Source organism: Homalodisca vitripennis, chromosome X (genome assembly GCF_021130785.1).
Source record: "Homalodisca vitripennis isolate AUS2020 chromosome X, UT_GWSS_2.1, whole genome shotgun sequence".
NCBI lineage: Eukaryota > Metazoa > Arthropoda > Insecta > Hemiptera > Cicadellidae > Homalodisca > Homalodisca vitripennis.
In genome coordinates this window covers 38,435,148-38,449,251 of record NC_060215.1, presented here as the reverse complement: position 1 = coordinate 38,449,251, position 14,104 = coordinate 38,435,148, and the positions used below count along the sequence as shown (strand labels likewise).

General features: G+C 33.0%; 1 protein-coding gene across 6 annotated transcripts in view; it reads right to left on the bottom strand.

Annotated features, from left to right (window-relative positions):
• Positions 1-14,104, bottom strand: part of LOC124368928 — an 83,292-nt gene that overhangs the window by 27,253 nt on the left and 41,935 nt on the right. For all 6 annotated transcript variants that reach the window (XM_046826479.1, XM_046826477.1, XM_046826478.1 and 3 more), the window contains exons 2-5: positions 13,631-13,800; positions 7,684-8,048; positions 7,064-7,219; positions 4,257-4,401 (exon numbers count right to left, since the gene is read on the bottom strand). In XM_046826479.1, coding sequence (XP_046682435.1) covers positions 4,257-4,401; positions 7,064-7,219; positions 7,684-8,048; positions 13,631-13,750 — 786 coding nt within the window. In that variant the 5' untranslated portion in view covers positions 13,751-13,800. The remainder of the gene's footprint in view (positions 1-4,256; positions 4,402-7,063; positions 7,220-7,683; positions 8,049-13,630; positions 13,801-14,104) is intronic.

The window sequence follows — 14,104 nt, the reverse complement described above, 5'->3', positions numbered from 1 at the left end:
AATACAACAAAGGAGGCGTAGATACCCTTGAAGAAATGAAGGCAACATGTTTTGTTGCTAGAATAATAATTATTCAATATTAATTATTAATCTGTGGCCTCTTGTTATTTTCTTTGGAATACTGAACATTTGAAATTTGGGGAATAGTTTGATCATTTCACAATCGAATACATGGAACAAAATGGCAAGAAGATCGTATCTGAAAACTTCGTCATGAGTTGTGTCTGTATCACTTAAAGCAACAGTTACTTCAACTAACCTCTTCCGTCAACTTCAGATACAATTTAGAGCCCAAGTTGGAGTGCTAGCTCCTTGTAACATTATAAGATAATAAGGAAGAAACTAGCCATGGACAATGTTCATTGTGCACTTGGAAACAAAACAGAGAAACCATAGATGTGCACGATGTACAATCTACAGTCTCTGTGAGCACACTGAGCTCAAACTTTGTGTGAACTGCCCATTAGATTGACCAGAAAACATGGACACTGATGAATCAGGGTCAAATTTGTGTGACTTATGATTTTCCAACTCCATGGAACATAGACTATAACTTTTATAAATAGACTATTATTATGTTTTTTTTTTAATAAACCATAAAAAAGTTTTCACTGTACCTCCGTTAAGACTGTAACATTACTTTTATTTGAAGTACAGGGTGTATCAAAAAGAATCATCCGACTATGCATGTCTATATTTCAAACAGTAGTAAACATATACAATCACTAATTTTTTTGGCTGAAAGGGAAACTCAAAAAGTTTTTTTTCATACCTTTTCAAAGGTGATCAATATGTCCACCTTTAGATACACAGCATACGTCTATGCAGTATTCAAATTCATCCCACACTGCAGTGAGCATGTCCTGAGTTACTGATTCCACTGCTGTTGTAATGCGATTCCAACAGATGCGATTCAAGAACGAAGTTACAAAACTCCACGCTTTCTGTACTCCATATTCTAACGTTACGGTGGTTTAGCTTTCCATTTAAATAAAATGTTGCCTCGTCGCTAAACACTATGTGCGATACAAAATGTTTATCGTCCATCATCTTATCAAGAACGAAGTTACAAAACTCCACGCGTCGTTCTTTATCACCCTCACGAAGAGCTTGCAGTATCTGGTCTGTATCCTTTCATGCGTGTTAGTTGATGCAACACACGCCAGACGGACATAGGAGGCATGTTGAGCTGTCGAGCAGCGCGGCAAACAGATTTCTGAGGGCTGCGTGTGAAACAATGGCGGACGCGCTCCACGTCTTCATCAGACACTCTGGGACGGCCCTTTACACAGACAACCTGTTTCTTGAAATTGTGCATACCATCGTCTAATGCTCTGTGATGTAGGAGGATCAACACCATACCTATTAAGAAAGTCACGCTGAACAGTTATTACAGACTCACACTGCGAAAAACGTAGAACACAAAATGCTTTTTGTGGTGCAGACGCCATTTTCACTAGAAATGAAGTAGGCATTCACTCAAGCGCGCTGCTGCTACTTAGCGGGAACCATATAAAACTTTAAAAGATACTCTTTTCAACGTTGCTGGCGCATTTAGCTCAACAAACAGAATAGTTATGATTTTATTAAATTGGATGATTCTTTTTGATACACCCTGTAGTACATATAATATTTTCAGTTATTATTTAGTCATTTTAAATTAGCGATTTTGTTATTAATATTGCCAATATAGAGGTATACTTAGTAATGTAAGGTGAACGACTGAAGATGTTTACACTAATAAACATATTTGATAATTTAACCTTACTCATAGACTCCTTTCATAGGGACACTTAATTTGTTCATAAAATTTGGTTGCAGTTAATGATTTTTATGCTGTAAAAAATGTTTTAATATTAACCAGTGTTTACCAGGCATTATTACCATGGGACTGTCCAGACATTATTACAAACACACACATCTGACAAAAAAAATCTGAACAAATCTGTCTGTCTGTGTCTTTTGTCTGAGACATTTCTGGTAAAAGTATTTAAAAAGTTTATATAAAATCATAATGACTATTTAGTTGTGATATTTAAAAGGACCAGAAATGTTCCAGATGACTCTTATTTCTACAGTTATGTAACTCTAAGCTCCAAGTTATTTCTTTAAGCAACACAACTGCCTGGACATAGCTTAATAGTGTGACACAAAAATAATTATTCAAATATTGTTTTAATAACAGTACTATTAAAACTAACACATTACGCTTGAATTTGTTTTACTTACACTGTCTGGACTGTAATCCCACATTAGCAGACCAATCTGCGGTAAGAGAAATGAACTAAACTTCATATAGAACAAGTTTAAAAAGTTTCAAAGATCTGCAGCAATGAAATAATTGAGCGCTACAATGTTGGTAACGCAACTGTCCATAGTCCTCAAGGTTTTGGCAAGGGACATGCTACTGTGCGGACAGTAGTCTGCCACGAAGACGTTAAGATCCAGAATCCTATACTACGTGCAAAAATGATGTCTCCGACGAAGTACATTTAAAACAGGTTTAACCCTTTGTGATCGGTACACACCACTAAGTGTGGTCCAAACTTATGTTGGGCTTAGTAGTTTAGTTAGTTGGGTTCTGCATTTCAAGTCAGCAATTGCGTAACCATGTATGTCACTTCAAGTTGGATTTAAATGGAAGTGATTGAACTTTGGCTCTTCTGGTTTTTAAAAAAAATTCTTGAATACTAACTATTAGTTTATTTATACTTGATTTGCCACATTGTTGATGAATAAATGTATCTTTAAAAATACATATTTTTTAAAAATATTGGTGTTCAAGAGCTATTTGCTGTAAATTTAATGTGGTAAGATTTAAAAAATTTTGATGAACAAATTTATTTTATACATATTTTATTTTACATTGTTTATGAACAGTTTTAAATTGAAATGAATTTCATAAATGTAAAAATAAAGTAATTAAAAAAAATATAAAAAACCTATCTTTTATCTTAACCCTCCAAGTGCCACAGCTTTTTTGGCGCTTTTACAGTTCTCTTTTTAAAAAACCATATAAAATACAATTTTGTAATTAAATTGTTCATTTTATATATCAATGTATTCATAAAACAAAAAGGAATAAAAGAAGTATAACAGTATTGTACTTGCCCTCTGTCTGTTCAGGTATGTAGCCCTCCGAATTAAAAAAGTTTCAAAATTTTGTCATGTCCTAACATCCACTGCTCAATATTTCACTATGTACACAAAAACAGTTTCAAAATAGCCATGTTATTCCAAATTTAATAAGTTTTACAAATATATACACTTTGTTTATATTTAAACTAAAAACCAAACTATAACATTGAACAAATCACAAGTATATACACAATTTTTTCCCCGTGTTTACTCTGAGTCACTGCTTTGTGAGCCTTTCTTTTTCTTTCAGGCCTAAGGAGTCTCCAGAAATGTTCTAATAAGTGGAGACATTCCCTGTGCACACCTGTATTACAGCCAGGGCACCAAACTCTGCTTCAGTCTTTTTATTGCTTTAGCAAACTGTGCACCGGCATAATTTGACCCTAGCTTGAAAGTTCATTAGGGTCCGGTTCGTACTCTTCACCACTGCCACTTGAAAAATCAAGAAGTGAAATGTCTGAAGGTATATCAGGAGCTTCGATGTCACTTGTATCGTTTTCATTAGATATATATTTATCTAAAACATCCCGAATTTCACTAGAATGTTCCAAAGTATTGCGATCCATGTTTGTAAAATCACGCAACACCGCAGTCAGCTGTCAGCGGTACGCAATTGTAACGTATCGTCACTTTGGCTGTCATAATAGGCATTAATTAGTCGTGACCGTGACAAAAAGCGCTCTGAGGGTTAAAATGCTGTTACGTGTGTAAAACACATATTATAAAAGTAAGTACAAATTGCTACATAAAATGCTTAAAACTAAACTTAAAAATGCATTAATATTGAAATGAAATGATAGTGTTCACTAAAAAGCTAACTGTAGAACTGCACAATACATCCACAACTGAAGGCCAGGTGAACTGAACGAAAAAAGTGTGGCCTGCTGAACTAAGGGACAAAAAGTGGTCATAAATCAATGACCTGAGACCAAGAAGAAACGTGGCCACCTGTAGTGGCTCAGCGAACTGAGAGGACAATCAGTAAGTTCAATGCCAAGGACAAAGGGTTAAGAATGGTTAATTTACTGAAGGGATTATGATAACATAAATTTAAATTTAAGACAGACTAGACATTGACAATTACGTCTTGCAAAATAAATGTAAAAAGAAATACTTACGCCCTCAAACAGTGAAATAATCACATACATAACCACTAGGCCATGTATAATGATCAACAGATTTAGTTCCGCAAACATCATTGATGATTCAATTGTTTTGTTTCTAGACAGGAACATTGGGAGTTCTATTACAAATGACACAAACCTAAAACAAAACACACAAATGTTAAAAAGGTATAGTAGTTCCTTTCTTTAGAAGTTGAGGCTTTAAAAGCAAAAACATTTAATAGTACACATAGAGGTTGTGTTTGTAAAAAGCAATTTTTACCATCTAAATCTTCAAAGTGTTTATTAGTGAAAGAAATCAAAGATTTTCTTTTATAAAAGACACTTGCCTATGTAAGTATACTAGCCTTAGCCAAAGCTCAGTATTATGTTCCTTATAGCTTGCATAGACAGCACCTCTGGACAGTATAAAATCCTGTGAATATCCACATACCCCATATATAATGAATGGCCACACGAAACTGTTTTGGGATATTTGTTTGTGCTGTATTCTAATGGATAACTAATAGTTGTATTTTATAAGAGATTTCCCACGTGTTTTTCAAATGAAATAATGTAATGTTGGTAATCTTGTAACAACTGTTAGTTTGACATTTATCAATGTTAGTCTGTTAATATTAAATTATAACCACATAGTTTTAAAAAGTAAATAAAAACACTTCAGAGAAATATTTTTAAAATTTATTGTATATACTCAAATGGGTGTACCAAAATAAAAGAAAATAGTGATTTAACAAAAACTTGGATTTTCTATGCCTTTACAATGAAGTCCGAACATTTGCTATATATGTACTATTAACTAACATGGTGCACGAATTTCTTTGATCTAAATTCTTCACTGGTGGGCCTACCACTAAGAATATTTTTTTGTGTCTTTAATTTTAATAATGTTTCTAAACGCATCATTATTGCATTTCTATGCACTGGAAATTAGAATAAGGTTATCTAACATGTATGAATTTGCCATTTGGACTCATATTAAAACCCCTAATTAGCCAATAATTAGAGTCATAGGGGCAAGTTTGCACAAGGTTTTGTGATGTGATGAACTTTTTTTAATTAACAGGTCAACAGTCACAATATGGTTTCTAAAGGCCAATCAACAACAACCGCGTTTGACATTTGAATATTTTGAGATTAAAACCTGAGACCAATTTTGATACGCACTCACACACTCTACGTAAAATTGTTAAAAACTATTTTGAATAATATCTTGTATACAATTTAGACAAGGGGGTTATATTTTGTGTTAGAGCATTAATAATTCTATCATTATACAGTTAGGACAACTTATCTGTTTCAACCTGTATATGCATGCATATAATAATTATAAATTTTATGGTATTATAAGTACACTGCAAAGTGGTTGGGGCTCCAATTACGTTTTTCAAACGTAAACATGAGGAAGTACCTTCCCCTACCCGCTTTGGCTGGAACAGAGCTAGCCTCTCCTTCTTCCAAGGTGACACGAATAAGATATAGAGCCCATTATACCATGAGGCCTCGGCAGAAGATGGCTCCTACCATCAACCTTACCCACCCTGAAGCAAAAAACTCAGGAAGCAAAAAAAAAGTCCTTATAGGACTAAATGCAATGGGAGGTTTCCTTAGCTTTTTGTCCTAAGAACATAACAGTAACATCTATTTATGCTGCACTCAATCCAAGGACTCGACAAGAAACTTATTACTACAACTTAAAAGTCTTAGTTCTCAGTAATTTCTTGTGCAGTCAGTTGTGTACAGTATTACTTATAGTTTGTTGTGAACCTTTTCTGCGGGTGTAGTGTAATGTATTTTTTATTTCACCAGTGTTGTCAATAGCTGGTTGTACCAGTGTCCATACTTTACTAACCGCATTACAATTGGTACTGGTAGAAACTGCATATTTTTCTCCTCATTTAGTATAACTGTTATAAATAACAGTTGTGGCAACAAAAAATATGCCGCAACTAACCTCCCACCAGTTAACTGTCTCTTTACTTCTTGTTTGTTGCTATTGTGTTGTACATTTGATTTATAAACTGAATCCTTAACCAGGTTTTCAAGTCACGACATGAAGTGAGGTAGATATTGTTAGAAGGAGATGTAATGTGTAGTGATGTAGAAAAAAGTGATATTGAAATTGAATATATGCCACCAGACAATATTTTAGACAACTCATCAGATAGTGAAAATAACTACATTTTTTGAAATTGGGGAAGCTGTATCTTTTGATAATGACAACAACGTGGACTCACATCAAATGACAAGGCCCCTCTAACTTCAATAATGCCTGAAATAAGTATCTATATTTCATGGATAAGAGTAGATCAACCTGAAGCCAAGGTAGATGTAGGTCTAATGTTCCAAGTAAGAAGCTCCACTTACAAAGTGCATCAGTTTAGTTATTTTTACATAATTTTTACTATAGTTTCCTGAAAATTGTACATGTTTTCAAAAGTAACTGTAAAAATGTAATATTTAAAAAAGTCTTCACTGTGAATAGTTTCCATTTTGTAACAATAAAAAAAGTTTAATTTTCTCCGTAGAAGAGAATTTTATTTTTTTAACTTCCTATGTAAAATTTTAAAACATTAGATTGACTTTTCCTTGATCCGACAAGCCATGGTCTCATAAGTGGTCAGTTAATTGGGCTTCCACTGTATATAAGTACACTAATATAGGAAAAATTAACCAGTTTTATAGATACCCTAGATACTTTAATAAAATTATAAGTTTCTGAATGATATTTGCTACGTAAATATGATAACGGTTACAAAAAACGTACACTAAGCATGTAAAAAGAAAAATGTTTTACTTACCAAATAGCACCATAGTATACAAAAATTCCCAAAGAGAATGCGGCCAGTCTAGCAGAATTTGTGTGATGTCCAACCAAAATGCAGAGTTTAGTTGCATTTTGCAACAATGAGCTTCTGTGTGATATCAGCAAAATGCATAGTCCATACAATGGGCACCTGCACAACCAAACAAAAAAGATTGAATGTACAGCAGAACTGGCAAAAAAGTAATTAATTTATAAAGCTATCTTTAAAAAGGTACTTAATTTATAATTATGTTACAAATGGCTTTCATTGTTGCGCAAAAACTATACAAAATACTATAGAAGATTTGTTATACATAACGTAGCTAGCTATGGTGGGAAGAGTTGATACAACGTGAATGTTGAATTTAGCTCTAGTTCACCTCCCACTTAGTGCAGAGTCTAACATATCCACCATTGACACAGAGGGTTAAAAAAGGAGTCTTAGCGGATTCCTTTTCAACCTTATCATATAACTACTTTTTCAAAAAAGTGAATTTAAAAAATATAAACTATCGTTAAGCTAAAATGTATAATACTAAAGAGCTTAAGCAGTACTCAATATGGAAAATAATAATGTAAAAGATTAGATTTTGCACCTAATTTATAAGGACTTACTTTGAGTAGTAGGTTAGCAAAATTATTGCAAAAATAATTTGCTTTCTCAGGAATTCTAGTGATTTGTAAGATTTTTGACCTATTGCATATATGGTGCTTGACATAAAGTATCCAAAATGCATGACAAATCCTGATGTAACTCCAGATACATCAATCTGATGTTGTTTGTGCTGATGGGTTTTGCAGCATACTAGTTCTTCATTGAGATCAATATTTCCTGCAATAGGCAGGAACAAGTCAGTTAAAGAGCCATCAATCATCATGATGATGATCATGCTGCTCACTAATATGAAACTCAGATTCCATATGGCGGATATAAAGTAACTCCTATTCCACGGAGAAAATCTGATTTTTGCTAACATTTTCTGAAACAAAAGAAAAAAGTAATAGATTAGTTAAAAATTAATGACACTGCTTGTTCAAAGTGTAATACATTTTAACCCCGCAAGTGCTCCTTAAAACTACTTGTCAGATAAAATAATAGTTATTTCAATATCAGTCAAAAAAGTTAGTCATGAAGCCAAATTTTTGGTCCTTGGCTGACTGATTTACGTTCATCGACACGTGTCTGATCATCTTGACCCTCACAAATAAACTAACCAGTAGAGTTACAGTAATAGGGGTTATATTAAAATTTAGCTTTATTATATCTGTGTTTAGACAGATGCAAATACAATAATTTACAAACAATAATTTCCAGGTTTTATGTTGAGAACATCAAAATTATGTGTACCAGTTTTCGAAGCTTTTCAACTAATTTTCAATTTATAAAAAAACTATAAAATATGATTTAAGGAAAAATTGCTATTTTAACCCTATTAATGACCCTCTCATTTCAACTTCACAAAAAGTAGCATGGTTAAACATAGATTTCTTTCTTAAGGACAATTTCTTCATTGAATAAAAACAAAAACTAAGTTGTGTGTATTAGAATAATGCAAATTGTTCTGTTTACACCACTTATCTCAGCTTCAAATCTTAAGGGCCTATTCCTAAATAGACACGTAAATTTTATTGAATGAACATTAAATTTAGAGTTTTTTAGTCTTAACCCTTTAAGTGCATAGTTTTCAACGTTGCTGTCACCCAGTACATGTAGTGATTTTTTCCGTCCACCATGATCAACTTCAGCAACACCAAACAGCTGCCAGAATCACCTGATTTCTTGCTCAGATTGCGGTTAATAAATTGAGTCCACATCTCAATAGCCATCATTCTCAGTAAAATCACACACTACTGAATGCCTAACTCACAACAATGCATCTGGACAAATCTAAAATTGATAAAACGGTCCTTATCGTTATAAAAAATAATTCCTGTTATACCGACTGAACCACAATAAAATAAATTACAGAAGCAACTTTAAAAATGTAATTGAATGAACTAGAAAACAACATTTTGTTTCTAGCATCCACGTAAAACTTCACCCCCTGCTCTCGTGATAGTTCTTTAGTTGGCTGTCAGAGTGTATTAGCAATCACTATTGTGGATTTGTAGCAGTTCAAAATAAACACTACTATAGGCCAATGTGTATCATATTACAGCTGCTAGGTATTACGTAACGAAGCAGCTGTTTGAGATGTGATACACGGGTGTGGCGATTAAACAAAAAGGGGTGGGGTCATCCATGTTAACACTGACAGGGCAATTACACTTATGGGGACTTTAATTGCGTCTGTAAAGTTTTCAAATTTAGGAAAGAAACATTATTTAATTAGTAAACATATTGTTAATTTGGTTAAATTACCAAGAAAGGGAATAAATAATCAGTTACAGTTGTTTCTCACTTATAATGTTTAGGTTCCATCACAGCTTCACAGAATTTTATTTCTACCTAATAAAAGCCTGATTTCAATTTTGTAACAGTCTGAATAAGTAAAATACAGCACATTTTCAGAAAACCTCTAACTACCTATTATCACACTTTACATCTATACTTCACAACACATAATTGAGTATTTAATTGATATAATGTGTGTATATAATATAAAATCGAACTTTGATATTTCGAACCTCTATAAATCAAATACTTCGATAGCTCGAATTTTTACCAATCCCCTTGAGAAAACCCTTCTAAATCGAAAAAAATTACCGTCAGTAACTCAAAATAATCTTATGACTAAATTTTACCTCCGTAAATCGAAGTTTCATAGTTATTTTATCTCTACAACGCAACTCCAACATTAAGTCAAACTCTCTTTAAGTTTACCTCACTAGTCAAATACTACATTTATAATTCAATTTTTTCTTGGACCTAGCTATCTCGAAAGCCCCAGGAATATACTGTAGGCTTAGAGAAGTGTGTTGTGACTTGTCGGTAAGTCATCTGCATGCTGCCTGCCAGTTCTTTGTCTGTAAGTGACACACTACGGTACTGTACTTAAGTGGTTTTACTTGTGTGAGTGACAATGAGTGCTCAAAGAAAGGTTAAAACTTTTGACTATTGGTGACGAATGTAGGATATTTAAGGTAGGGAATGAAGGATTACACAAGAAGAAAGACATAGCTGCTGAGTTTAACATCCCGAGTAGTACGCTGTCAACGATTCTGGAAAATGAGGCAATAATTGAAGCATGGGCTAACGAAAATAACATTACATGTACGAGAAAGAGGGAAGCTGAGTTTCCTGATACAGAGGAATGCATGGTGAAGCTGAGTTTCCTGATACAGAGGAATGCATGGTGAAGCTGAGTTTCCTGATACAGAGGAATGCATGGTGAAGCTGAGTTTCCTGACACAGAGGAATGCATGGTGAAGTACTTTAAGCAATGCAGGGATAAGAACATTACTTTAGGTGGTTAGAGTTACAGAGGTATAAATTTTCTTTATATATTGTTTACCCCTGCAAGTCAAATTCCATACAACTCAAATCTTAATAACTCGAATAACTCATATCTCGATCTATACCTAACTCGTAGCAAAATGGAAGCGCTTGATATTCGAGTTATCGAGGTTAGACTGCATAGTGAAAAGTTGTACTGTAAAAATGCAAATTATCCCACATTAAGGATGTTCATTTACTTTGGAGAGAAAGACTTTATTGTTCAAAAATCCCTTATTTGTTGGATTGGAAATAATTGGAGAAACAAAAAGAACAGTTTGCAAAATTTAAAACGTTTTTAAGATTATAGTAAGAATTGTGAGAGAACATTTATTTAAGTTTTAAAATACCAAAGAAAATATGGTTCATCTGAAACAAAATTAAGGATTACCTAGGATTTGGATCTGCATCAATAAAAGTAGTACACCTCTCTTCGAGACTAAAAAAGTTTGTCATTTGTTACAAAAGGTGGTAGTTAAGCAGTTATACTGTGCCAGAAAACCCAGAGCACTTTCATTCTACAAGGTTTACCTATTATTACAGCCCAGAAGATAGTACAGAGTTCTCACTCAATCTAAATAATAAAACTCCGGCTCTTCCATGGTTTTCATGGTAAAAAAACTTATGATTGAAAAGTTTAAATAAATACAGGGTGGCCCATAAGTCAGTTGTCAGAAATGAAAATACAAAGTTACTAGAAAAGTACAAATACTTTATTTGTACAAAGTATTGTATTATTAATGTAATTATTATTATTTATTTTTAATTATTAATTTAAAGAGTATCTAACCTACAAATAGGTGCTTAAAATGGCTTCCACGTTGTTCTATACAAACATCGTCTTAAAAAATTGCAAGTGACAACTGAGTTATGGACCACCCTGTATTGTTAAAAAAAAAAAAAAAAAAAAAAAAATTGTGGGGGGGAGGAGACAATTTGAGATAGGGATATGATTCAGACAGCACATAACAATCAAGTAATTGAAACTTTTCCTTATTTCACTAATGATGTCGACGGTTCGTGCAGAAATGGATGTATACTATATAAAAATACAAATTACTTTCAAGCCTCCTCTACACCACAAGAGGAGGCGGAGCAGTAACAATGCTATGTAATGTTCACTAAATAACGAACACAATGTCATAACATTTGCGCCTTGTATCATTCCAAAACTATTTCAAATAATTACCATGGACCTGTTCATAAATTCTTTTGCAGCTAACAAGTTTGTCGAAACAACATTCTTGACCTGCATGCCCAAACTTACAAGGATATAGACAATAGACAAATATTTATTGTGCAATACGTTTTCTGCAAAACGAAACATTTTTTGATACAAGATGTTATAGCAACTTTCCTTGATGCATTGATTGGTTAGGTAGAAAATGAACAGCGGTTATGTGACTCATAATTAGGGGGCGGTAAGAGTTGCATCTATGAGAGAAATTATTTAAAACTCCCACAAAGGGGAGGAATGAGGCGGCTCTGTAACAGTGTATTTACTTCTGTGACAGTAGTGTTTATGTTTGAGATAGGCAACACTATTTCACAATCTAGGCTTCTATTTCACATTGTAGTAGTTTTAAATTTTGTAACATTAAATATATCACTAAGTTTACTTCAACATTAATTTATTATAACCTTATAAGAAAAGAAAAATAATGTAGTTACTTTTATTGAGATATTTGTCTGAATTAGGATCTGATCCAGCACAAATAAAAAAGAAAAATTTAACTTTGTCAATATCAAGGAAATCTATAGTATTTGAAAGTTTTATTTGGCTACAGTGAAAAATTTCTTTCAACAATTTTTATCAATATCAACAACATTTTATAACAAAGCCTTAGCCTTATAAGTAAGGTATTTAAAGTACTAGACTAACACATCAATATATTTGTAATACGCAATCATGTTTTGAGTAAATTCAATCACAAGGCCTACTACAACATTATCAACTAAAGTTTGTTGGAATCCTCGAGAGCCCCAGCTGATAAGGCAACCCTCACAACCCTGTGTACACATTGTCATATATGCATAGCCTGGCTATCTATATATGAACACTGTCATTTTGATGACTCACATATTATATGTTAGTCTGCAGTTCATCTTTATTTTAGCATAATGTTTTAGTAATTTTTGAATTTTGCATTTTATTTCATGAAAACACAATCAAAGACAACGCGACTAGGATATTTATGACATATCTTAGGAATAAAGGAGTCAAACTTGGTAATCAGCAAACAGTGAATGAAACTGGAAAGACATAATTAGATTCACAGAGTGTTTGGATATCCTCAATGCCTATTCATAAGCAACGTAATAATGCTGTAGTCATTTCAGGTTTGGATTGTATTTTAATAAAATATAATGTAGAATTAAAAAATTACAAAAATATTAACCTAAAATAAAAAGATAAAAATAGCAGTTTTGTAAACTAAGGCGAAGTATATGAAACAACAGTGTTGGGAGTGATGTTAGGTGGATATAAACCAGGCAGCAGTATAATCTAATCAGCTGGGGTTATCGAGGCTCTGGAAAAATTATAGGGAGTCTGGCTGGGCTTAATTAGTTTCATACCTATGTACATACAAGTGTATTTTTGCAATATCTATATTATATAATTTCAACATATTTGACACAAATCTCTGTACTTTATGTTCAGAAATAAAGCATTATTCTATTCTATTAGCATGATACACAAAAAAGCCAATTGTCAGACATGTAAATAATAGTTCAGATAACCTGCCATTTTCAGACAAACAGTCATTCTTAATATAGTTAAAAAAAATGTTATTTGTGTGGCTATATAATCTGAACTTAAAATTATTGTTCATTAATTCTTTCAATACCCTCAAAAACTAGTGCAGGTGACGATCAATTTATTTCGAAGGGAAATTTCTCTATAAATTTCATGAAAAACGAGATTGCATAGTGTGTTTTTATACTATGCAAATTGGCTTTTGGCCTAATACTGCTGGATTACAGAATCTACTTGCTCTATTTATTAAACTCCCCAGCATAGGTCAATAGTTGATATAAGATGGCAAAAAGAACATCTTACCTTTTTAAAGAAGTCTAAAACTTATCTCTAAAAATGTTATAGAAATCTAGCATGACAAGTCTTACCTTCATGAACTTAAAAAACAATGCCTCAAAAGACATCATGACTAATGTAGCAAGGGTGAGTAGGAGAATAATTGGAACATTCTCCATCCTAATTATAATCTTCTTAATGATTGAAAACATTTTATTTTCGAGCCAAAAAGTCCTTACATGAAACAGTCTATGAATGAAGTCTGGAACATAGAAACATTACAATTACAAAAAAAGCCTCAAGTCAATTTCAACTTAATACTCCCAAATATCATCCTCAAAATAAAATAAAGACGTATAATAAGGCAATCTTTAGACCTTGACATGCGCCAAAAGTTGTTGATGTAGCGTGCCACCATTCTGGTTCATAGATCAGCGCAATGTTGACAGTACAACTTTGACTTGTTGAGTTTATATCAATTCTTAGTAAGCAGCATCTCACAACTTTCAGGATACTTATCTAAGACAAAACACACTCAACGAAAGGCAATTTTTTGATGGTTAAAT